We start from the raw sequence: 25,941 nt of genomic DNA, 5'->3' as shown, positions 1-25,941 counted from the left end.
TTGCCATCGTGTTCTCAGGGTGGGAGGAGGGAGAAGTGGCAGCGGGTGCAAGAGTGAACCACTCGTCACCTGTGACAACAAGGGGAAGGTGCTAAGGCACATGGCGGCTTCAGCTGGGCTCACCTGTCAGGAAGTTCCATAGCAAAGTGGAAACTAGGATGGTTCAAGGAGGGAGCATCTACAGCCAGCAGGTGTGTGCATGTGTACATCTTTGTGAGCCCATGTGGGTTCTGTTTTCACTCTCTTCCGACTGTACCTTGATGCACAAACATTTTTTACTTTGAAGAAGTCAAATTTATCTACTTTTTTGCTTTTGTTTCTTGTGCTTTTTGCTGTCATATCCAAGAAACCATTGCCACATTCAAGGTCATGGAGATCTGCCCCAGTATTTTCTTCTAACAGTTTTACAGTTTTAGCTTTTCTATGTAGGTCTTTGATCCATTTCAAGTAAAATTTTGTGCATGGGATGGGGTAAGGGTCCACCTCCATCCTTTTGCATGTGGATGTGCAGTTGTCCTGCACTATGTGTAGAGGAGACTCTTCTTCCCCATTTGGGTGGTCTTAGTACCCTTGTCAAAAAATCTATTGCCCAAGGATGTATTGGTTTATTTCTGGATTCTCAATTCTGTTTCATTGATCTGAATGCAAAAGACATTTTTTTCCAGACAACTGGAGGAAATTTAATTATAGACTAGAAATTATATAACATTGAAGAATTATTGACTATGTTAGGTGTGATAAGGATATTGGGTCTATGTAACAAATTGTCCTTATTTTTTGTACTTAGTGAAGTATTTATGGATAGAATGATATGTCAAGAATTTACTTTAAAACATGACAACTAAAAATGTTCTTAGAGAGGAAATAGGGGATGGATGAATCAATACAGCAAAACATTGAAAATTATTTAACCAAGGTGGATCAATGGATGCTCCTCACACTGTACTCTCTCCTTCATGTAAGTTTGAAAACTTTGATAATAAAACGTTGAAAGACAGAATCTTGATGGGAGGAATTGGAATCACCCACTAACAGCTAAATGTAAATTAAAATTGGACCCAGCATGTGAGAGAAGTGAGGGAAGCACAGGTGTGTCATTGCTGTGTTACCACCCCAGGTCTCCCACACTGCCCTGGATTATGTGGACTCAACCTGAATTCTTCCAAGCTAGACCCAGTCATGAGTTATGCTGGAACTGACCAAATAATGAAAAATCTGGAATATCAAACCAATCTTAATGTTCTTTGGAGTGATGGTCTGCCATCCTTGTCAAAGTATTATATCCAATTACATCACAGGATATAATCCCATGGTCACCTCGATGATATTTTGTAACCACATAGGGCCTGCCACACCACATGCAAACACATGCACATGGGCAGACTCAAACACACATGCACAGGCACACGCACACAGAATATGACATGCACACACTCAAACACCCATGAACATACACACACACACACACACAGACTATGACTGGGATACAATGGCTCTGTTAGTCTATGGTGAAGCATGTTCTCTGCTCATCACACACAAGGATTCAGAGTCTGATCCTGCTGGACGCACGGCACGCTCTTCCAAGACACGGCCTGCCCATCCGAAACAAGGCAGGAGGGTTGTACAGCATCCAAATGTCTTTCCATCAAAATTGACTTTTGTACCTGTTCTGTATAAGGCTCTCTGTCAAAGTGCCCTCTCTGAAATCTCAATTCCATTGTCAGATTTCAGCATGCTTTATAATTATAATTATAAATATATGCATTCATATGTGACTGTTTGCATGTGTAAGAGCTTTTTTACTTACATGTCCCTTAACATGTGTATAAAATCATTTATTACATCGATTTTTATAGGTATATATAGCCAAACATATATGAAACCATGTGTTGCTCCTTATGGTTCACATTTTATAGACACAGCTATATGCTAGGTAATATAAAATTATGATATTATATGTGGCTTTCTGTATCTCTGAAGCCCTCTGGGTGACCCAGGAAATTGCAGGGCCCCACCCTTGGCTAGAGGGCAGGGCGCATCAGACCCTGGGTGGTGCTCCCTGCTGTGGCTCATGGAAGGTAAAGGTGAGAGGAGCCCTTTGCCAGGCTCAGCCTCCTAAGGGTCCTGTCACATGCATCTTCTTGCCTGCTCTTGCCAAGGAAGTCATGTCTAATTGGGAAAGGCCTGAAACTATAGTCTTCCCGCTTTCTAGAGCATTATTTCACTTCCAGTGATTGGCTCAAAGTCACTCACCAAACATCTGCCAAGGATGAGAGAATGTGACTGTTACAAAGTCTACTGAACTTTGGAAGAAGCCAGAACATTAGATAAAGATACTTAGTTCCTCCCTAATAAAATAACAAAAACCAAAGCTGTATTTTAATCATTGATAGTCTGTTCAAAATAGAAATGGAAAAATTGCCCTCAGAACAAAAGTTTAGAAAATACTAAAAGCCTAGCATAAATTCTATTGAATAAAAAAGAAAAAATGCTTTTATGAGGTGCAAAATTTTATAGATGGACATAAAACAAGATAAATAAAAAGAAATATATATTTCTGCAAAGGAAGAGTTAATAACAAAATGTTGCCAGTCTTTCTCAATTAATATAAATATTTAATGTAATAATAACAGTCCAAAATTTTTCTTTTTACTTTTGAAACTAGAGAAGAGCATTTTAAATTTATGAAAGAGAATAAATTACGAGGATCACCAAGAACATTTGGAAAAGTAATATTTAGCATGGAGTTTGCCCTGCCAGATGTGAATACTTACTACAAAACTAGTATAATCAAAATATGTTGCTGGCACATACATAGACAAATCAGTGGACAACACAGAGAGCCCAGAAGCAGATGCAAATAAATATATTGATAGAAGTTTAAAGTGTGATAAAGATGCATTTCAATTCAATGGCTAAAGAATGAATTTTTGATTAAATGGCATCAGGACAATGGACTAAACTTTGTGAAAAGAAAATGATCTTCATTTTGCATAGATTGAAGTGCTCATTGTAAAAACGAATAATACTATCACCATTTGAGGAATTGAAAACATTAAAACATAATATGGAGAAAACATTTATTATATTTCAGGCTTAGAAAGACCTATAAAAGTTGAAATCCAGAAATCATGGAAGAAAAAGTTAACCAATGTGACTACTCAATCACGAAAACCCCACATGACAAAAGATGAAGAAAAGCCGAGGAAAAACACTTGCAGCACATATGAAAAGCGATGGATTAACATCCCTAACATTTAAGAGCCTGATAACAATGAGTTATAAAAACACAAATAGCTATAAACATATGAATAAAGAATGTCAAGATGTATTTCACAAAAGAGGAAATGCAGATGGCCAATATATCTATGAAAATAACAAGTGAAAACTGAAGCAGCTACACACGATTCTACGAATTATCAGCAAGTGGATAGTGCAAAGTAAAAAACATGTGCAGCCTGATATTATTAATAGGTTATATTTTAATAATATTGATGTGACAATTCACATTGGCCATATGGAGTTATAAAACATGATTTCAAAAATTGAAAACAGTGCATACAGAACTGCTAGGAGGGCCAACTAAAAACATATAGAAAAAATTAGCTGGGCATGGTGGTGCATGCCTGTAGTCCCAGCTACTAGGGAAGCTGAGGCAGTAGGATCACTTGAGCCCAGGTGATTAAGGTTGCTGTGAGCTAGGCTGATGCCATGGCACTCACTCTAGCCTGGGCAACAGAGTGAGACTCTGTCTCAAAAAAAAAAAAAAAAAAGAAAGAACTGCTAGGAGCATTTTCTTGTAGGGAGTAGCACGAGATTAGCAAAAAAGGGAAGCTTCTTCTCTTACTGTGTCCTTTATTACTTTTCCAAAAAGACTTAATAAATGCAGCCTGAGCTGGGCAGTGGCCCACGCCAGTAGTCCTAGCACATTGGAGGCCAAGGCAGGAGGACGACTTGAGCCCAGGAGTTTGAGACCAGCCTGAGAAACAGAGCCAGACCTGTCTCTACAGAATATTTTTAAAAGATTATCTGGGCTTGGTGACACGGGCCTGTAGTCCTATTGACTTGGGAGGCTCAGGGAGGAGGATTGCTTAAGCCCAGGGTTTGAGGTTGCAATGAACTATCATGATGCCACTGCACTCTAGCCTGGACAAAAGAATGAGACCCTGTATCAAAAACAAATAAAAAAATCCCACCTTCTATTGGGCTAGGTGACATAAGACTGTAATCTAAGCTGACCAGAAGGCTGAAGCAAGAGAACTGTTTTAGCCAGGAATTTGAGGCCAGTCTGAGCAACACCAAAAACCCCACCTGACTTTACACAAAATACAGCCTAAAAATTATGTACAACTATCTCAAGTGTATACATATACACATCAATGGGAGGATTTATAATATTTGCTAACCCACATTAAGGGAATTGGCACAAAATAATTTGTTAAAATACGGAGAATTCAAAATCCAACAAAGGCAAACGACACATCACTCCTAAGGAAGGAAACTTTTTTCTTCTCTTAATGTCCAAAGCCAGATAACTCCTCATGAGCTACAAGAGAGACAACTCACCTCAGACAGTGGCTTTCCCTGCTTGCAGTTGATGCCACCGACGAAGATCATGTTGGGCATCACAGGCCTGGGATAGTCCAAAACAAAGTCGGTTCGCAGCAGCCAGATTGATGTGTGGCTGAAGAGGTCATACGCCGTGACAGGTGTCTGGAGGATTTCAGAGGCAATTTCTAACCCCGTTTTAAAAAAATGGGGGCAAAATAAATGTTCCTCCAAGTGGAAGATATAGTTCCGTACTCTCTCCATAAAAGTCATGGCATCTGAGAATCCAAAGAGAATTCTGGGAACATAAGAAAGAGCAGCCGGGCACTGGGCACCTTCCTCAAGATAATGACAAAATATTCCCCTGCTGAAGACCACAGAGGGGAGCGAAAAATACTTGGCCACAATTAAGCCACACAGATCAAAAGGATCCAAAAACACAGCATCAAAAGAACTCTCTTTTAAGTATTCTACCAATTTTTTGTCATTAAACAAATCCCTACAGTGCGAAAAAACAATTTCAAAGAAACCTCTGGCTGAAGTCATTAAAAGAGAATATAAAGTTTGACCCTGATTTTTCCATTGAGCATCAGCAAAACTCACAAACTCACGGTTCAAATCGTGCAGGGTGTGAGAAGTTTTATAAGTCTTCACTGTACAATTCAGTGATTGTCCCAGTTGCCAACTCACGTCCGGAATGACCACAACCAGCTCGTGCCCTTTGTGGATGAGTTTCTCCACCACGGACCGCATGGTAAACCAGTGGCTGCCGTCCATGGGCACCACCAGCAGCTTGCCTGCCTCGGCCAGGCCGGACGTCAGCAGCAGACACACACACAGGGCCAGGGGCCCAGGCAGCGCCGCAGGAGCCATGGCAGAACCGCAGCCCGGAGCAACCCAGCCGCCTGGATTCCCAGCTCGTGTAACGCAGCAGGTGGAAGAAGGGCGGGCATAAAAGCTGCACCCAAATCAGGGCGTGTACTCACATGTTAATTGGAAAAATTACACTCACTGCCAATGATTGACTCTTAAGCACAATAATAAGAGATTAGCATTTCCGGAAATTCCCAGTGACATGTGTCCTCGCAAAAGTAGCCTGTGGTCTTTGCCTTGGGGACAATTCATGCCAGTAGAACAATGTGAGTTTAGAAACAGATTTATTAAGCAATACTTTTGAACCTGGACAACTAAGGAAGATAAAAAGAAAAGTAAATTTGAACAAAGCTTATATTTTTGGAATTTGTCCCAAAGCAAAGCGTGGAATTTTATCTTCAAAATACCGAAGGCTCTCTACCCAGAAAGAAATTGGCATCCATGTTCACAGGAAGCACAGCGAGGTCCTTAGCATTGACCTCCTAACTAGCAAGAAATTGTTGTTCACATGCATCTCTGCATGTGTAGGCATTGCTGCTTGTCTTTTTCGGTTTGCAACCCGCTGATGCCTCTGAAATGCTGAAATAAGATGGACAACTCCTTCCTCATGGACCAGTCCAGGAATGTGATGGGAAGTGACTGGCAGGTATTTCAAATTGCTTCCCTCAGCTACGCTGCATGCAGTGCGTGGTCACTGCCCTGTGCTGCCCCAGCACTCTGCTGAGACGCCTCCCTCTGTCCTCCACACTTCCACATTCCAGCCAGATACAGACCTCTGCTGTGGGCTCACCCCATCACCTCATGATACCCTCCTTCAGGAAAGATGTACTGGTCTCCCCCACTGTGCTGAGCACTCCGTGGGGTCACAGGATGTATGATCTTCCTGTTTCAGTCTCTTTCCAGAGTACCCATGCTATGCCTTGCACAGAGAAAGTACACAGGCACATTTGTGGCACTGGACTGAATTGCATTATGAAGCTTTAACAGATGCCTTCATGGGAGAGCCCACTGGTGCTCATTGGGTAACACCTGGAGGACCATTTAATGAGGGCTTCTGTAGCCCTTCTGGGAGTATAAGCCGTGTCAGGAACACAAAAGGGCTCTTTCTGTTACTAGACATCTGCTTAGTCACCATTTACCTTGCTGACTGGAGTACTTTCAGATGATTGTCTTTGAAAACTAAAAATGGCATTGAGGGATCTTCTTCCCTGGAGGCTTACTTCAGAGTACAAATCAATGAAATAGAAAATAGAAAAACAACAGAGAAAATCATTAAAACACAAAGCTATTTCTTTGAGATGATCAATTAACTTGACAATGGTCTCGGCACGCTGATCAGAAAAAAGAGGGAGAGAAGAAAACAATTACCAATAACAAGAATGAGAGAGGTGACATTATCACATATTCTATAGATAGTATATGATAATAGAACATCATGAACACATTTATGCCAAAAAGTTCCAGAACTTAAGTGAAATGGACAAATTAAGGACAAATTCCTAAAAAGGCACAAGCTACCAGACTTTACCCCAGAACTTATAATCAAAATAGAAATGACGGGTATCAAGATGGCGGATGAGAAATACCGCCAGACAGAGTGTCTCTGCAGAAAAGACAGATTCTAGGAGAAATTAGAAGAAAGAAGCAAGAAGACGAGCCTACATTGGACAAGGGACGGAAGAAGTACCTGAGACCACGGGAGACTCCACGGGAGGAGGTCGCAGAGGAGAACTGTAAGCTGGGACCGCCGGAGCAGCCCGGAGACCAGCGGGAAGAGTAGGTGGATAAGCCGCTTCCCCTCCCCTGCATCTGGGACTGCTGGTGGGCTCCCCAACGGTTGGAGAGACCTGCAGACACCAGCCCAGAGACGGCCGCCGCCAGTGAGCAGTAAGCCAGTAGCGGATGCGGCACCAGGCTCCCAACTCCCTCCCGGCACCTCCGTGTGCACAGACCCGAGCCACGCGGCAGGCGCCATATTGCCTCCTCCTCCCCTCCGCTGACGCTACCTGCAGCTGCCCAGAGAGACAATACAGCCACCAGCCGGAGGCACCTCCAGGGAATGGGACCTTCCCTTTTTGGACCCTACAGCTGACTAAGGGGAACTCAGACTGTGAGCTCTCTACCCACCAGCCCTCCCAGGTGCTGCTGGCATGGTGTTCCCAGGAGAACGGTGCCGACTCAGAGGCTGAGAGACATAGACCCAGCTTAGGCTCCCTGTGGGTGAATTGGGACCGGAACTCCTCTCCCTTGTGGGGATACAGTTTGAACTCTGGGACCCAGAAGTCAGACCTGCAGACCAGATCCCGTGCACCAAGGTCTCGCATTGCCCGGGGCACAGAAGGGATATACGTGAACAGCCTACTGGGGTGTGTGTGCCTCCAGGGGCAGATCAGCGTCCTAGAGGGCAACCCTCCCAGCCCAGGCAGTGTTTCTGCCCAGGGAACCTCCCCGCTGGCATCACAGTCCGGGGAGGCCTGGTGGCGTGTGGTCTGGCCTGCTGGCAGAGGCCCAGGAGTAGCCGCGGAGTTGGGGACAGTGGAAAGAAGCAAGACCCCCTACAGACCGTGGGTCTCAGACAGCCCCACCCCCACACGCAGACTTTCTGGCTGAGCTGGACCATTCCAGCCCCGCCCTGACAGCTTTTCCTGGAAGCAGAGAACAGAACTTTGACCCCTGCTAACGGCATTGGTGGTGCCTGAGGGCAGGCTTACCCAACCCAGCTCCGCCCAGAACAAGAGCTGATAACGGGACACAAAATCAACAGCATAGCCGGTTCCTCCAAGCAAGCGCCACCTACTGACAGGGAGGACATACTGCACACCCTTTTCACGACACCTACTGACTCATTATACAGGGAGTGGTCAAATCTCACCCACAGACACCACCTACTGGCTCAGAAACTAAACAAGGCATGTGAATACCCAAACAAAAACCTAAAGGAAAGAAACAACAACTGATCAACATGGGAAGAAATCAGCGAAGGAACTCCGGAAATATGAATAACCAAATGGAAAACACACCCCCAAAGAGGAGCACCAGCCCCCTAGAAATGGACACCAACCAAAATCAGGCAACCAAAATGACAGAAGAGGAATTTCAAGTGTGGATGATCACAAAATTGAACGACCTGCAAGAACAGCTCAATAACCAACACAAAGAAACCACAAAAAGCCTCCAGGATCTGGAACAAAAGTTCACTAAAGAAATTGACACAATGAAGAAAAGTTTAACTGAACTCCTGGAAATGAAGAATCAATTCAGGGAACTACAAAATACACTGGAAAGTCTCAAGAACAGGGTAGATCAAACAGAAGAAAGAATCTCAGAGATTGAAGATAACACCCTTCAACTAAATAAAACAGTCACAGAGATAGAGCAGAGAAACAAGAGAAAAGAGCAAAGCCTACAAGAGATGCGGGATTATGTGAAGAAACCTAATGTGAGGGTCATCGGGTTACCAGAAGGGGAAGAAGACAACACTCAAGGGTTGGGCAAGCCATTTGAAGATATAATAGAGGAAAATTTCCCAGGCCTTGCTCAAAATCTCGATATATAAGTCCAAGAAGCTCAGAGGACCCCTGGGAGATTCAATGCAAACAGGAAGACGTCACGACATGCAGTCATCAGACTGACCAAAATATCAACTAAAGAGGCCCTTCTAAGAGCTGTAAGACAAAAGAAGCAAGTAACATACAAGGGAAAGTCAATTCAAATAACACCAGACTTCTCTAATGAGACTTTACAAGCAAGGAGAGACTAGGGCCCCGTTCTCACTCTTCTTAAACAAAACAATGCCCAGCCTAGAATCTTATTCCCTGAAAAACTAAGCTTCATATATGAAGGAGAAATAAAGATATTCTCTGACAAGCAAAGTCTCAGAGAATTCACCAAGACAAGACCAGCCCTACAAGAAGTACACAAAACATTGTTACGCACAGAACACCATAATAAAAACACACGAATATAAAAACAACCAAAACCCAAAGATTAAAGGCCAGATATTACAATGGCTCAAGAGAGAAATCAAAGCAACAACATCCAACACAACAGAATGAACAGTAATCTACCTTACCTATCAGTTCTCTCAATAAATGTCAATGGCTTAAACTCTCCACTCAAGAGACATAGGCTGGCTGAATGGATAAGAAAATACAGGCCAAGTCTATGCTGTCTTCAGGAAACACATCTAACCTGCAAGGATGCATATAGACTACAAATAAAAGGGTGGAGATCAGTATTCCAAGCAAGTGGAAGCCAAAAGAAGGCTGGCGTGGCAGTTCTAATTTCAGACAATTTAGTTTTTAAAGCAACAAAAGTAGTGAAAGACAAAGAGGGTCATTATATAATGGTGAAGGGCACACTTCAACAAGAAGAGATAACAATTTTAAATATATATGCACCCAACTTAGGTGCACCCAGATTCATAAAGCAAACCTTATTGGAGCTAAGCAAATGGATTAATAGCAACTCCATAATCACCGGTGATTTCAACACCCTACTGATGGCACGAGACAGATCCTCCAAACAGAAAATTAATAAAGAAATAATGGACTTAAACAAAACTCTAGAACAATTGGGTCTGACTGACATTTACAGAACATTCTACCCAAAATCCACTGAATATACATTCTTCTCATCAGCTCACGGGACATTCTCTAAGATTGACCATATCCTAGGACACAAAGAAAATCTCAAGAAATTTTAAAAAATAGAAATCATACCATGTACCTTCTCAGATCACAGTGGAATAAAATTAGAAATCAACCATAACAGAAACTCACATTTCTACACAAAAACGTGGAAATATAATAAATAAACTAATTAATCTCTTTTGAGCAGACATTATATTCATATATTTAAAAGTATTTTCTAATTTCCTATGTTATTTCTTCTTTGATCCATTGATTCTTTGTCTGTGTGTAGTTTAATTTTCATAGTTTTGTGAATTGCCCAAATTTCCTTCTGCAATTGAGTTCTAATTTCATTACATTGTGGTCAGGAAACAGGCATCCATGGTATCAATCCTTTTAAACATGTTAAGGTTTGTTTTAAGTCCTAACATATGGTCTTTCCTAGAGAATTTTCCATGTACACATTAGAAGAATGTGTATTATTCTCTTGTTGGATACAGTGTTCTACAGATGTGTTAGGTCTAGTTGTGTTATCGTGTTGTTCAAGTCTCTATTTCCTCATTGATTATTTGTCTAGTTCTTCTGTCTGTTATTAAAAGTGGGGTTGGAGGTCTCTGATTACTATGTTGACTTATCTATTTCTCCCTTCATATCTGTTTATTTTTTTCTGTTTCTGCTTCCTGTATTTTGGGGCTCTTTTATTACGTGCATATATGTTTATAATTGTTATGTTTTCTTGATGGATTGTTGCAAACCTTGCCTAATTTCTAAGCCCTAAAAAAGTTGATATTGACTATTTTTCCAGTGTTCTTGTTGCTTTTATATAACAGTGGCTTTTTAGAGATCCTTACTCTGACATTCCTGGTGATAAGAGAAAATTCTTAAGATTTGCAAAGAGTAGTAGTGTAAGTCTATGTTGTGTCTTTTTGGAAATACCTTTTTTTTTAGACTATCACTTTTACATAAAATCTGAAAACAGTTAGCAAACACTGGAATAAAATAAACTTTAACATAAAAAAATAGAAATGACCTATATTTTTCAAGTTGAAATCAAATTTATAATTCAACCTTTCCCACAAATAAAACATCAGGTCCAGATGACCTCACTGATGAATTCTACCAAACATGGAAGGAAGATATAATGCCAATTCCTCACTATCTAGTGCACAAAATTGGAGTGTAGGGAATTTCCACATTCATTCTATGAGACCAGCATCCCCACAATACTGAAACCATATAGACCTTATAAGAAAGAAAATCTAAAGAACCTCATGTCCCTAGATGCAAAAATTCTAAACAAAATTTTAGCAAATCTAGTTCAAAACATATAAAAATACATAATATATATAAAAATAGAGTATACCATAATCAAGTGGAGTTTATCCCAGGAATGCAAGCCTGGTTCAACATCTAAGGTTATACTGCCATGACCATAGCAATATTACTCACAACAGCCAAAAGGTGAAGCAACCCAGGATGAGTGCTGCTGCGCTCATTTTGGAGACATCTCAGTCTCCATGCCACCAACTGTTCTGTATTTAGCATATAGGCTTCACCTGTTTTATATCCTTTGCCCCACCTCTTTCTACTTCCAATAATAGTCGTGACCTGTGCGAGTCTGCAAATGTGTTCTTGACTCTACAAATGTTCCTTCTGTGACAGCCCTGAGGCCAATTAAGATTCAGGAATGCTGCTGTGGGAAGGTTTTATGAACTGCTCTCAATTTTTTTTTAAAGTTATAGTGATAAAACATATATAACATAAAATTTACCATTTTAACAATTTTTAAATGTACAATTCAGTGGCATTAACTCTACTCACTTTGTGCAACCATTACCACTGTCAATGTTCTCAAACCAAAACTGTGCCCACAAAAAATAACTCCCCATCCCCCTCTTTCCCTCAACCCCTGGTAACCACAATTCTGCTTCCTGTCTCTATGAATTTTCCTTTTCGAGGTACCACATGTAAGTGGAATCACACAGTGTTTGTCCTTTTGTGTCCATTTTGTAGCATGTATCAGTGCTTCGATCTTTTTTAAGGCTGAATAATACTTCACTGAATGTATATGTCACATTTTGTTTATTGAGCCACCTGTCGATGGACCCTTGGGTTGTGTGCCCTGAATTGTAATAAGAAGAAGATGACGTCCTGGCGAGTGTCGCCTCCTGAGTCTCTGCCCCTGACTCTGAGGTCGCCTGTGAATCAGCATCCACATCTCTCAGGTCTAAAACTTCTCACCAGCTGCCTCACCAGGTTTGTGTTTGCTGTTTAATTTATAAAAGGGGGCTTCCAAAAGTTTGTGGAAAATAGAACTGACATATTAAAAATATTAAAAAATATAAACTTTATTTCTCAACATAAGTTCCAACAAGTTCAAGACACTTTTGTAAGCAACGATACCAACCATTTTGTCCATCCCTAAAGAATGTGTGCTGTCCTTTTCACCTTTAACCGAAGAAACTTGCCTGCCCTTTTCAGATTTCTAACCACTTCGGTACGAGCATCGATGATAGTCGATAGCCACAGATGAACGTGCACAGCGACTTTAGCCGACGGCCGTGATATGACTTTTCTAATTTTTCATTTATCAAAATAAAATTGTGAACATTTAAAAATAACGTAATGAAAACATATATGTATATGTTACCTATTCTGATTTACATTACAAGTAAAGCTGCCTGTAAAGTAAAACAAGCTTTCAGTGTTTTAAAGCTTTCCTAATCACACAAGAGCAAAACGGATCCATCGTCAATGCACAGCACAAACTATTGTGCAGACAAAGAGTGCCGGCTGTGGGCAAGGTTTCGCGGCCGGTGAGCACCAAACCAAAGTGGTTAAAAGATTAGAAAACAAAAAGTAGTCAGAAGAGGCCAAATCATGACTGTAAGGTGGATGCATAATGATTTCCCATGTAAACTCTTACAAAATCGTCCTTGTTGGATGAGAGGAGAGAGCAGGAGCACTGTCTTGGTGGAGAAGGACTCTCTGGTGGGGCTTTCCCAGTTGTTTTTCTGTTAAAGCTTTGGCTGACTTTCTCAAAACACTCTCATGATAAGCAGATGATATCCTTCTTGGACCCTCCACAAAACCAAAAACAAAATGCCTTGGGCAACCCCCCAGAATAGTTGCCATGACCTTTGCTTCCCTGGCCCACATCCACCCCTTGGTAGCCATTGCTTTGATTGTGCTTTGTCCTCAGGATTTTACCAATAAAGCTGTTTCAACTCCTGTTATAATTCTTCGAAGAAATGCTTCAGGATTTTGATCTCACTGGTTTAAAATTTCCTGAAAGCTCTGCTCTTGTGTGCAGCCAGTCTGGAAGCAATGGTTTTGGCAACTGTTGGCTGGGAAGATAATGTTTCCAGAAGAAAAAAACCCAAAGTTTTGATGACAATCAAGTGGAGAGTTTGCTCAACTTTAATTTTTCAGACAGCATTGTGTAAGCTGAACCAATTGAGATGTTTACAGTGTTGGCTATTATTTCTGCTGTTAATTGTTGGTCCTCTTCAATTAGGGAAAAAACAAGATTAACTTTTTTCCCCGAAAAATTGATGTGGATGGTCTGCTACTGCAGGCTTCATCTTCAATATGGTCTCATCCTTTTTAAAAATGAGTTAACCATTTGTAAACTGCTGATTTCTTTGAGGGCATTGTCCCTATAAACTTTTCATAATAATTTCACCATTCTCCCACCCAAGCCTCAAATTGTTCTCGCTTCAATTTTAGCAGAATTCGTGGTACGTTGATAGGGGTTCTTTTCAAACTGAGGTCTTATTCTTCTTAGTGCTTCAAACTAGATCCTGTTCAAATATGTTATAACAAGTTAGTATAAGTTCATTTTGGTGCAAAAAAAAAAAAAAAAAAAACACCTGAAATCTATGCATAGTTTTTTCATAATATGCATTTTCCATGCATTTTTTAAAAGATCCCTCATATACAAGTTATGCATACAAGGAAAGAATAATGACACGTACTTCATTATATTTTTATTTTTTTTATTTCTGTTGTCTCTACCCACTTTGAGCCCCTCAAAGGCAATCCTTGGGTCCCACTTAGGAACTGTATTCATCTATAAATACTCCATCAAAAGAGACCCCATCAAACAATGACTTAAATGAAAGAATACTTTTTATCTTGCAGAAAAAAATGTCAGGAGGGACATACTCCAGGGTTGACATGTCAGTTCTACAATGCCATCAGGAATCTAAGTTTTTTCAGTCTTCATAGGGTAATCTACACCCTAATGTTGTTTTTCTTTTCTTTTTCTTTTTCTTTCTTTTTTTTTTTTGAGACAGTCTTGCTTTGTTGCCCTGGGTAGAGTGTAGTGACATCATCATAGCTTATTGCAACCTCAAATTCCTGGGCTCAAGTGATCCTCCTGCCTCAGCCTCCCCAGTAGCTAGAACTACAGGTGTGCTCATGATGCCCAGCTAATTTTTCTATTTTTAGTAGAGACAGGCTCTCACTCTTGTTCAGGCTGGTCTCCAACACCTGACCTCAAGCGATCCTCCCACCTCAGTCTCTCAGAATGCTAAGACTACAGGCATTAACCACCACGCCTGGCCTAACCTCATGTTCTTAATGGTTGCCAGAGCTCCAGCCCTCATATCTAGATCTCAAGTGGAAAAGAAATCAGGGCAAAGGGAAAACAACTAATGTTTCCTTTTAAAGAACTTTCCCAGAAGCATCACCCAGTATCTTTTACTTTTAATAGTATCTACCTCACAACGTTGTTAAAGACTTTTAATTAAATGAGTTACTACATGTAGAAGCGCTTACAATGGGGCCTGGCACACAGCCAGTACTCTGTCCATGTTAGCTATTGTTATCATTCATTAACTGGAACTGGGTCACATGACTACTCTGAGATGAATGGCAGGTTTTGCACCCTATAAAACTGGGGGTCTATTAGTAAGGAAGAAGGAGCAAAGCATACTTGGTAGGCAGGTGGCAGTGTTGGCCACAGTCCATCTCACTCTATGTAATATCCCAGTGCCAGATATATGAGAAGCGCTAAAACAAATTTGTAGAATGAAAGAATACTGAAGTGAAGGCAAGAAGGAAGGAGGAAGGGTAGCAGGCAGGCAAGCAGCTGCTTGGCTTTGTTGAGGAGGAGGATGGAAACAGTGGTTAAGAGTGCAGGCCTGGAGTTGGATCACCAGAATTCAAATCTTATTTCTAAGACTTATTTGCTGTGTAACCTTGTAAAAAGTATTTCTCTCTCAGTACCTCAACATCCTCATGTGTAAAATGGGAATAGTATCACTTCCCAACTTGTGGGATCCTTATGAGAATGAAATGAGATAGTGCTTGGAAACCCTGTGCATCTGCCTGGCACAGAGTAAATGCTCACAACCTTTAAAAAGCATTATTAATCTTCCCTGTGCAGCCCCTCACATGGTGGGAATATTTGGGTGAAACTGTCATGGGTACAGAGTAGGGGCAACATCTTTACAGATTTGACTCTGATTTCCTGTGGAGCAAATGAAATAAAAGATTTAAAATTTCACTTTAAACTATTATACAAAGCCATATGTCATTATCATCAATGATAATTCAATATTTTTTATTGCTAACTGCTACAGGGACTACAGGGCACATACGGTATAACCTCTGGCTTGGAGACACTAACAAACTGACTAGATATGACTTTGCCAAAGACAGAAACTACAGGACAGGTACATATTATCCTGAAGGCTTACAGAAAGAAAAGATCATACCTTGTTTAGAGAGATCTGGAAAATATTTACAGATGGCTTAGAATTTGAGATGGACTTTTATGTTAAATAGGATTGAAAGAAGGATCTGAGATGAGAGACATCCTTCCCAGAGGGGACAACATGAATAAGATCACAGGCAGGAAGGTATATGGCACACTTGGAAACACTTTGACCGGAGAATAGGTGAGTACTGAGAAACGCAGCATGAAAAGAGTATTGGGAACATGAGTGGACTGAAACATCAAAATGAAGCATTTCTGCAGCGGACATTGAGGAATCATTGAAGCTTCTTTGGCAGAGAATTTTGAGCTGAGTGATGTGCAAGATGGGGTGGGTAAAATGGGAGTCCATTTAAATGGCTATCATCCTAACCCAGGTGAGACTTAAGGAGGGTCTGATAGGAGGAGAGGGAGCCATGGGAATGGAAGAACACTGTGCAGGTAATACTTTGAGTTGCCACTAGTTAGATTAATGGACAAAAGACAAAGTTTCAAATGTAGCTCCAAGACTTTGATTCTGATGAGAGAGAGGAAGGGTGGTGGTGTTAAGAGGCCATTCATTCATTCCATAAATATTGAGATCCTGTGATGAGCCAGGCACGATTGAGGTTGCTGGGGATATAGCTGTGAAGCAGGCAAAGCCCATGTCCTCGTGGAGCTAAACTTCCAGGGGTCATTCTTGGTCAGGGAATAGAAGTTTGAGGAATATTTGCTATTAGGAAGAGAGGGGTTGAAACACAGCAGGCATAGGAGAAGCAGAGGATAGAATATCATGGAGCCAGGGAGGAGAGGCATACAAAGGAGGCTGCTGAGGAGGCAACATAGCAGAGTCAAGCCTGATGAGAACTGAACACAGGCTATTCCCACTGTCATTTTCCAGTGTAGACCTTTTGCCTCCTAGGCTGTCCTCTGCCTCCAGTTCTTTCCCTATCAACACTTCCTGAATTTTCCTGACCCACAGATCTCTTGCAAATATTTCAAATACAAATTCCTTGGTCTGGCATTCACTTTAGTTCCTGCCTTTCTAGCATCTTCTATCTGTATCCCTATTCTCAATTTCTCAGAATTTTAGCTGAAATCAAAATTATTTTCTTTCTGACTCCCTCATTCAAACCTGTATGGAAGATGGATTAGACAGGGATGATACCAGACATTGAGCCTAAGTAGGCTATTGAGATAGTCCACCCAAGGTGCTCAAGTGGGAAAGAGGTGATAATTTTTAGATATATTAAGTGTATTCTTATGCATGCTATTAACATTGGTGGAGGCCAAATAAACATTGAAGATGTTATCAAAGCTCAGGGAGTGTGGAACACTTTTCACAGGGTGTAGTGAAGTTACACTTGGAAATTGTCTTTAAGGAGCTGGCAAACTTGAAGCCCTACACAACTGTTTCTCATGTTCAGGTAATTGACAATTAGCCATGCTAAAAGACGAGTGATCTTTGTATACCCTGCCGCAGCTAGTATAGATTATGCACAGCAATAAATACGAACTTAAAAACCGTGAACGGATGAGTGACCACCTGGCAGAACGGACTCTCAAACCCATGAGCAGATCTGCAAACTGGGGCAACTCTCCTGCCCCAACTTCCAAAGTCTCCAGGAAGAGGAACTCCATTGCCCATGAGGCCCTTCGCGACGCCCGGCGCTCCCGCAGGGCATCCTGGGAGGCGTAGTCCGCTTTCCGCCCACCGCGCTCTGAAGACCCGCCCTCGCCAAGATGGCGGCGCCCAGTTGGGGCGGGTTCGTCTTCTCCGCGTTTTGGCCTGGGCCGGGGTCAGGGCTTTAGGCAGTAAGTCGGGCTGGCTGCCGGGTATCCCCAGGGCGTCGTGGGAAGCGTAGGGACGTTGTCGGCCGCACAGCCTGAGGAGGGCGAGCCGAAGGGCGGTCGGGCCTGCGCGGGTACTCGGCGCGTTTCTGACGTTGGGTCAGTGGTCTCCGGCCGCGGGGACCTCTGCCTGGTCGCGCCTCTGGGACCGGGGGTGGCGTGGAGGGTGGAGGGCCCGAGGGCCCCGGCCGCGAAGTGGGGGATGCGGGAATCCAGAAGATGAGCTCGAGGCTAGACTGTCAGTTCCATTTTTTGTGCTTTTCTCCTGAGGAGTGTATTTCAGCGCTTCTTGTCAATTAGAAACTGTGCTGGGCGCTTTACATTTCTCGTCTCCCAGTGACCCTGCGCCACATTCGATATGAAATCTTGAGCAAGTGACCCAGGTCCCCAGGGCTGATGTTTGGATTAGTGAATACATATTAGAGGGCTTTAGGCGCCATAATTTTAATCGCAGTCTCCCCACCCCCCACACAAGGAACCTCTCAGCCTTCCAGCTTTGAAACTGCGCACTAAACTACTATCGATACGAATTTGATTCATTTAATCAATTGAAATGTCATAGTTCGGTACAAGGTACTGAGGGGTGTGAGAAGCAGAGATTTCAGTGAGTGATAGATGGTCCCAAGATCTCTGTCAACCTTTGGAATCTAGGATTGCGTTTACCACCCCAGTAGTAAATTAGGCATGGTGATGTGTTTTCTTTCTTTTCTCATTAGTGATGTAAACATGTGTTATTGAAAAACTGCTATGGTTTGTCCTGGGCCAAACTGTGTGCACTAAATGCTTTTCTTTCATTATGTCATTTGACTGTTTAAGTGACCCTAGGGAACATACAGTATCCTATTTTATACAAAAGAATATAGGTTAATAACCTGCCCAAGGTCACACGAGTAGTTAGGATCCTGGCAGGGATGGAAGAAGAAAAAAATCCAGATCTTGTTACCTCCAAAACTCAAGGTACTGTACATACTTTCTAAGGAACAATTTCCCAAAATGGATACTCCCAAGTATAAGGTAGGAGATTTGGGGGAAAAAATTATCTTAAAAATAAAAGCATTTACATAGCATGTCATGTTTTCTTAGGGGTAGTATTTAGTTTCACAGTGTTTGGGGACCTATTTGAAGAGGATTATTCCAGTGTGTCAAATAATCAGCATGGAAAAGGGAAGAAATTAAAGACTGATCATCTTCCTCTCTATTATACAGGCAAAGCCACGTTCATTTGACTAGGGCCGTGTTCCCAGCACTCAGCCAGGCACACAGAGGGTATCCGTGGACATTTGTTGAATGAAGAATCTTCAATATCAAATAATAGGAAACAGCCAGCTGCATGGTACTCTGTAGCTAAAACCACCAAAACCAACTCATGTCTGCTACATACATGCTGAGAGACCATGTGATGTAAGTCGAATCCCCTCTAAGCACGTTGCACTGAGTATGACATTACCTAAAGGCCACAGGCGGGACATTTCTCAAGAAGATTCCTGTCTGCATAGGGAGGCAATCAAGTGTAGAGGGTATTAGGCACACAGGATCTAAAATCAAAATGCCAGGGTTCATTGTGCACAAAGGTTCACAGCAGCATGATATTTTCATGAGTGAAACATGGGAACAACCCAAATGTCCATCAACTAACAAATGTGGTATATCTGAACAATGGAATACAAGTCAGCCATGAAAAGCAATGAAATACTGATTCATGCTACAAACGAACCATGACACTAAGTGAAAGAAGCCAGTCATAAAGGACCATGTATTCTGTGATTCCATTTCTATGGAATGCCCAGAATAAGCAAATCTATAGAGACAGTAAATTTGTGCCCAGGGCTAGGAGAAGGGACAAAGGGGAAGTGACTGCCAGTGGGCATGGGGTTTCTGTCTGGGGTGAGGAAAAATTATTATTATAAAGTATGTGAATTACGTCTCAATTTTTTCAAAAAGAATGTTTGGGTTTGAATCCTGGCCTCCCCCTTTCTAGAGCCATGACCTTGGGTGAATCATTCAAACTCTCTGTGCCTCAGTTTCACCATCTGTAAAGTAGGCCCACAGATCATGCTGGCGTCTGTGTAAGGGCAGCTCCTGCCACAGTGGTAAGTAGCCAGTATCTGTTGGCTTCCTTTAAATTTAATGCGTGAAGTCTCCCTAAGGGGACAGTCCACCCATCTGAAGATGAAATAATTCGTGGGAGGTTGCTTCAAGAAGAGAATGTTGGCATCTGGTCGTGTCGTTTTGAAGACAGCCTGAATGTAGGGTGAATATTACTAACATTGTGGAAATTGGAAATGATTGTGCTAGAAAATGAATGTCACTCACCTAATCATGGCTACTGCTGACTCAACGGTCATATGCCAGGCTGCTGCACACATTGTCATATTTCATCATGCAGCCTTGTATTTGAACTGCTCTGAGAGGTGGGATATTTTCTCCCCATTTCACCTATTTAGACTCAGGCTCTTACGCAAGGTAATGTGAGTGTGTTGAACCACCTCCTATAGTACTCAAGTGTTGAAACCACATCTCAGGGTACAAGCTCCTATCTTGTTAAATAATTACCAAAACTTTCCCAGTATCAGTCACGCAATGGGATGCCCTTTCCCCTTTCACCTCTCTGGGGCAGGGTTTATGCTGAGGAAGTGACACAAAGGAAAGACAAGAGTGGGGAACAAGCTAGGAAAAGGAATGGAGTGGGGAGGAAAAATAGCTTGGGAGCTTGTGAGACAAGAGCTGGACAGATGCATAAAATAAGGCCAGCGAACCCAGTCAAGACAGGATCATGGTGGACTTTGATGGCTGGTTGGGGGGTGGCAGGCACAGAGCACTACCCGAACATTTGGAATGGGCCAGAGAGGTGGTATGTGGTGTTTGCCATCGTGTTCTCAGGGTGGGAGGAGGAAGAAGTGGCAAAGGGTGCAAGAGTGATCTACTCGTCACCTGTGACACCAGGGATCTCAGAGAGCTACAGAAGGGGTAGGTACTATGGCACATGGCAGCTCTGGCTGGGCTGACCTGTCAGGAAGTTCCATAGCAAAGTAGAAACTAGGATGGTTCAGGGAGGGAGTGTCTACAGCAAGCAGGTGTGTGATCTGTACATCTTTGTGAGCCCACATGGGTTCTCTTTTCACTCTCTTCTGAGTATACCTTGATACGCAAACATTTTTACTTTGAAAAAGTCAAATTTATCTATTTTTTTTGTTTTTGTTTCTTGTGCTTTTTGCTTTCCTATCCAATAAACCATTGCTGCATCCAAGGTCATGGAGACCTGCCCCAGTATTTTCTTCTAACAGTTTTACAGTTTTAGCTTTTCTATGTAGGTCTCTGGGTAAGGGTCCACCTCCATCCTTTTGCATGTGGATGTGCAGTTGTCCTGCACTATGTGTAGAGGAGACTCTTCTTCCCCATTTGGGTGGTGTTAGTACATTCCAAACAATTCATTGCCTAAGGATGTATTGGTTTATTTCTGGATTCTCAATTCTATTTCATTGATCAGAATGCAAAATACATTTTTTTCCAGACAACTGGAGGAAATTTAATTATGGACTAGAAGTTATATAATATTGAAGAATTATTGACTATGTTAGGTGTGATAAGGATATTGGGGCTATGTAACAAATTGTCCTTATTTATTGTACTTAGTGAAGTATTTACAGATGGAATGGCATGTCAAGAATTTACTTTAAAACATGACAACCAAAAATGTTCTTAGAAAGGAAATAGGGGATAGATGAATCAATATAGCAAAATATTGAAAATTATTTAACCAAGGTAGATCAATGGATGCTCATCACACTGTACTCTCTCCCTCATGTAAGTTTGAAAACTTTGATAATAAAACGTTGAAAGACAGAATCTTGATGGGAGGAATTGGAATCACCCACTAACAGCTAAATTTGAATTAAAATCGGAACCAGCATCTGAGAGAAATGAGGGAAGCACAGGTGTGTTATTGCTCTTTTACCACGTCCCACCCCAGGTCTCCCACAACTGCCCTGGGCTATGTGGACTCAACCTGAATTCTTCCCAGCTAGACCCAGTCATGAGTTCTGCTGGAGCTGACCAAATAATGAAAAAGTTTGGAAAATCAAACCAACCTTAATGTTCTTTGGAGTGATGGTCTGCCACTCTTGTCAAAGTATTATATCCAATTACATCACTGGATATAATCCCCTGGGCAGCTCCATGATATTTTGTTACCACAAAGAGCCTGCCACACAACATACAAACACATGCATATGGGCACATTCAAAGACATGCATAGGCACACAAACAGAATATGACATGTGCACACTCAAACACCCATGCTCACACACACACATGCAGAGACTATGACTGGGTTACAATGACTCTGTTACTCTATGGTGAAGCATGTTCCCTCCTCATCACACACATGGATTCAGACTCTGACTCCTGCTCTCCAGCAGGCGCGATGCACGGCACGCTCTTCCCAGACACGGCCTGCCCATCCGAAACAAGGCAGGAGGGTTGTATAACATCTGTACGTCTTTCCATCAAAATTGACTTTTGCAGCTGTGCTGTATTCAAGGCTCTTTACCAAAGAGCCCTCTGTCTTAAGACTTCTGTCAGAATTCAGCTTCCTTTATAATTATAATTATAAATATATGCATTCATATGCAACCATCCACATGTGTAAGAGCTTTTTTATTTACATGTCCCTTAATGTGTATGAAATCATTACATCGATTTTTATAGGTATATATAGCTAAACATATATGAAACCATGTATTGCTCCTTATGGTTCACATTTTATAGACACAGCTATATGCTAGGCAATATAAAATTATATGTGGCTTTCTGTATCTCTGAAGCCCTCTGGGTGACCCAGGAAATCGCAGGGCCCCACCCTTGGCTAGAGGGCAGGGCGCATCAGACCCTGGGTGGTGCTCCCTGCTGTGGCTTATGGAAGGTAAAGGTGGGAGGAGCCCTTTGCCAGGCTCAGCCTCCTAAGGGTCCTGTTACGTGCATCTTCTTGACTGCTCTTGCCAAGGAAGTCATGCCTAATTGGGAAAGGCCTGAAACTATAGTCTTCCCGCTTTCTAGAGCATTATTTCACTTCCAGTGATTGGCTCAAAGTCAACTCACCAAACATCTGCCAATGATGAGAGAATGTGACTCTTACAAAGTCTACTGAACTTTGGAGGAAGCCAGAACAATAGATAAATATACTTAGTCCCTCCATGGTAAAATGACAAAAACCAAAGCTGTATTTCAATCATCTATAGTTGGTTCAAAATAGAAATGGAAAAATTGCCCTTAGAACAAAAGTTTAGAAAATAATAAAGGCCTAGCATAAATTCCATCAAATATAAAGAAAAAATGCTAATGTGTGGTGCAAAATTTTATTGATATACATAAAACAAAATCTGGATAAATAAAGCAGAATATATATTTCCTGCAAAGGAAGATTATATAACAAAAGGTTGCCAGTCTTTCTCAATTAATATAAATATTTAATGTAATAAAAACACAATCCTAAAGGTTTCTTATTAGTTTTTGAAACTAAACAAAAGCATTTTAAGTTTATGAAGGAGCATAAATTATGAGGATCAACAAGAACCTTTAGAAAAGTATATTTAGTATGGGGCTTTCCCTGCCAGATGTGAAAATTTACTACAAAGCTATTATGATCAAAATATGGTGCTGGTACATAAATAGAGAAATCAGTGGACAACACAGAGCGCTCAGAAGCACATGCAAATAAATGTATTGATATAAATTTAAAGTATGATAAAGATGCATTTCAATTCAATGGCTAAATAATTTTTGATTAAATGGCATCAGGACAATGGACTATCAGAAAAGAAAAAGATATTCACTTTGCATAGATTCAAGTGCTTATTGTAAAAATGAATAATACTATCACCATTAGAGGAATTGAAAACAGTAAAACATAATATAGAGGGGAAATTTCTATATTTGGGGCTTAGAAAGACGTAAACAAGTTGAAATCCAGAAACCATTAAAGAAAAAGTTAACCAATGTGACTACTCAACCACCAAAACCCCTTATGACAAGAGATGAAGTAAAGCTAAGGAAAAAATACTTGCAGCACATATAAAAAGCGATGGATTAACATCCTTAACACGTAAGAGACTACTACAATGAGTTATAAAAAGACAAATAGCTATATACATATGAACAAAGAATGTCAAGATGAATTTCACAAAAGAGGAAATGCAAATGGCCAATATATCTATGAAAATGACAAGTGAAAACTGAAGCAGCTACACACAATTCTACGATTTATCAGCAAGTGAAAAGTGCAAAGTAAAGAAGAACATGTACATCCTGATTTTATTAATAGGTTATATTTTAATAATATAGATGTGACGATTCATATTAGCCATATGTAGTTATAGAATATGATTTCAAAAATTGAAAACAATGCATACAAAAGTGCTAAAAGCATTTTCCTGTAGGGAGTAGCACGGGATTAGCAAGAAAGGGAAGTTTCTTCTCTTACTGTATCTTTTATTACTTTTCCAAAAAGACTTAATAAATGCAGCCTGAGCTGGGCAGTGGCCCACGCCTGTCTGTAGTCCTAGCACATTGGAGGCCAAGGCAGGAGGACGACTTGAGCCCAGGAGTTTGAGACCAGCCTGAGAAACAGAGCCAGACCTGTCTCTACAGAATATTTTAAAAAGATTATCTGGGCTTGGTAACACGGGCCTGTAGTCCTATTGACGTGGGAGGCTCAGGGAGGAGGATTGCTTAAGCCCAGGGTTTGAAATTGCGGTGAACTATCATGATGCCACTGCACTTTAGCCTGGACAAAAGAATGAGACCCTGTATAAAAAACAAACAAACAAAAAAAACAAAACAAAAACATCCTTATGGTGGGGCATGGTGGCATAAGACTGTAGTCTCAGCTGGCCAGTAGGCTGAAGCAAGACGACTGTTTGAGCCAGGAATTCGAGGCCAGCCTGAGCAACAGAGAAAACCCCATTTCAATTTATAAAAAGTACAGCGTAAAAATTATGTGCAACTATATCAAGTGTATACATGTACACATCAACGGGCAGACTTATAATATTTGCTAACCCACATTAAGGGAACTGGCACAAAATAATTTGTTAAAATAGGAAAAATTCAAAATCTAACAAATGGAAATGACACATTACAGCTAAGGAAGGAAACTTTTTTCTTCTCTTAATGTCCAAAGCCAGATAATTCCTCATGAGCTACAAGAGAGACAACTCACCTCAGACAGTGGCTTTCCCTGGTTGCAGTTGATGCCACCGACGAAGATCATGTTGGGCATCACAGGCCTGGGATAGTCCAAAACAAAGTCGGTTCGCAGCAGCCAGATTGATGTGTGGCTGAAGAGGTCATACGCCGTGACAGGTGTCTGGAGGATTTCAGAGGCAATTTCTAAGACAGTTTTGAAAAAATCAGGGCAAAATAAATGTTCCTCCAAGTGGAAGATATAGTTCCGTACTCTCTCCTTGAAAGTCATGGCATCTGAGAACTCTAAAAGAATTCTGGGAACATAAGAAAGAGCAGCCGGGCACTGGGCACCTTCCTCAAGATAATGACAAAATATTCCCCTGCTGAAGACCACAGAGGGGAGCGAAAAATACTTGGCCACAATTAAGCCACACATATCAAAAGGATCCAGAAAAACAGCATCAAAAGAACTCTCTTTTAGGTATTCTACTAATTTTTTGTCATTAAACAAATCCCTACAGTGTGAAAAAACAATTTCGAAAAAACTTCTCGCTGGATTCATTAAAGAATGTAGAGTTTGTCCCCGCTTTATCCATTGAGCATCGGCAAAGCTCACAAACTCACGGTTCAAATCCTCCAGGATGTGAGAAGTTTTATAAGTCTTCACTGTACAATTCAGTAATTGTCCCAGTCGCCAACTCACGTCCGGAATGACCATAACCAGCTCGTGCCCTTTGTGGATGAGATTCTCCACCACGGACCGCATGGTAAACCAGTGGCTGCCGTCCATGGGCACCACCAGCAGCTTGCCTGCGTCGGCCAGGCCGGACGTCAGCAGCAGACACACACACAGGGCCAGGGGCCCGGGCAGCGCCGCAGGAGCCATGGCAGAACCGCAGCCCGGAGCAACCCAGCCGCCTGGATCCCCAGCTCGTGTAACGCAGCAGGCAGGAGAAGTGCAGGCACAAAACTTGCACCCAACACAGGGAATGTACTCATATTTTGACTAAAAGCCACACACATGGCCAATGATTTACTCACAAGCACAATAATAATTGATTAGCATCTGCTGCTGAGATTCCCAATTACAAATTTCCAGGCAAAAGTAACCTGTGATCTTTGCCCTGGGGACAGTTCATGCTGGTACAACAAAGT

General features: G+C 41.7%; 2 protein-coding genes across 2 annotated transcripts in view; both read right to left on the bottom strand.

Annotated features, from left to right (window-relative positions):
- LOC105886128 (UDP-glucuronosyltransferase 1A1) overlaps positions 1-5,478 on the bottom strand; it is a 119,213-nt gene extending 113,735 nt beyond the window's left edge. Inside the window, exon 1 of the mRNA XM_076006063.1 lies at positions 4,567-5,478. Coding sequence (XP_075862178.1) covers positions 4,567-5,421 — 855 coding nt within the window. The 5' untranslated portion in view covers positions 5,422-5,478. The remainder of the gene's footprint in view (positions 1-4,566) is intronic.
- Positions 5,479-9,914: 4,436 nt separating this feature from the next.
- Positions 9,915-25,777, bottom strand: LOC142872395 (UDP-glucuronosyltransferase 1A8-like). Its single transcript, XM_076006066.1, has 2 exons — positions 24,821-25,777; positions 9,915-13,855 (listed from the first exon to the last, which is right to left on the bottom strand). The coding sequence occupies exons 1-2, from the start codon at positions 25,670-25,672 to the stop codon at positions 13,844-13,846; spliced, it is 864 nt and encodes a 287-aa protein (XP_075862181.1). The 5' UTR covers positions 25,673-25,777; the 3' UTR covers positions 9,915-13,843.
- Between the last annotated feature and the right edge of the window lie 164 nt (positions 25,778-25,941).

The sequence above is a fragment of the Microcebus murinus genome, chromosome 8, assembly GCF_040939455.1.
Source record: "Microcebus murinus isolate Inina chromosome 8, M.murinus_Inina_mat1.0, whole genome shotgun sequence".
In the NCBI taxonomy this organism is placed as follows: Eukaryota; Metazoa; Chordata; class Mammalia; order Primates; family Cheirogaleidae; genus Microcebus; species Microcebus murinus.
This window is presented reverse-complemented; position numbering and strand designations above follow the sequence as displayed.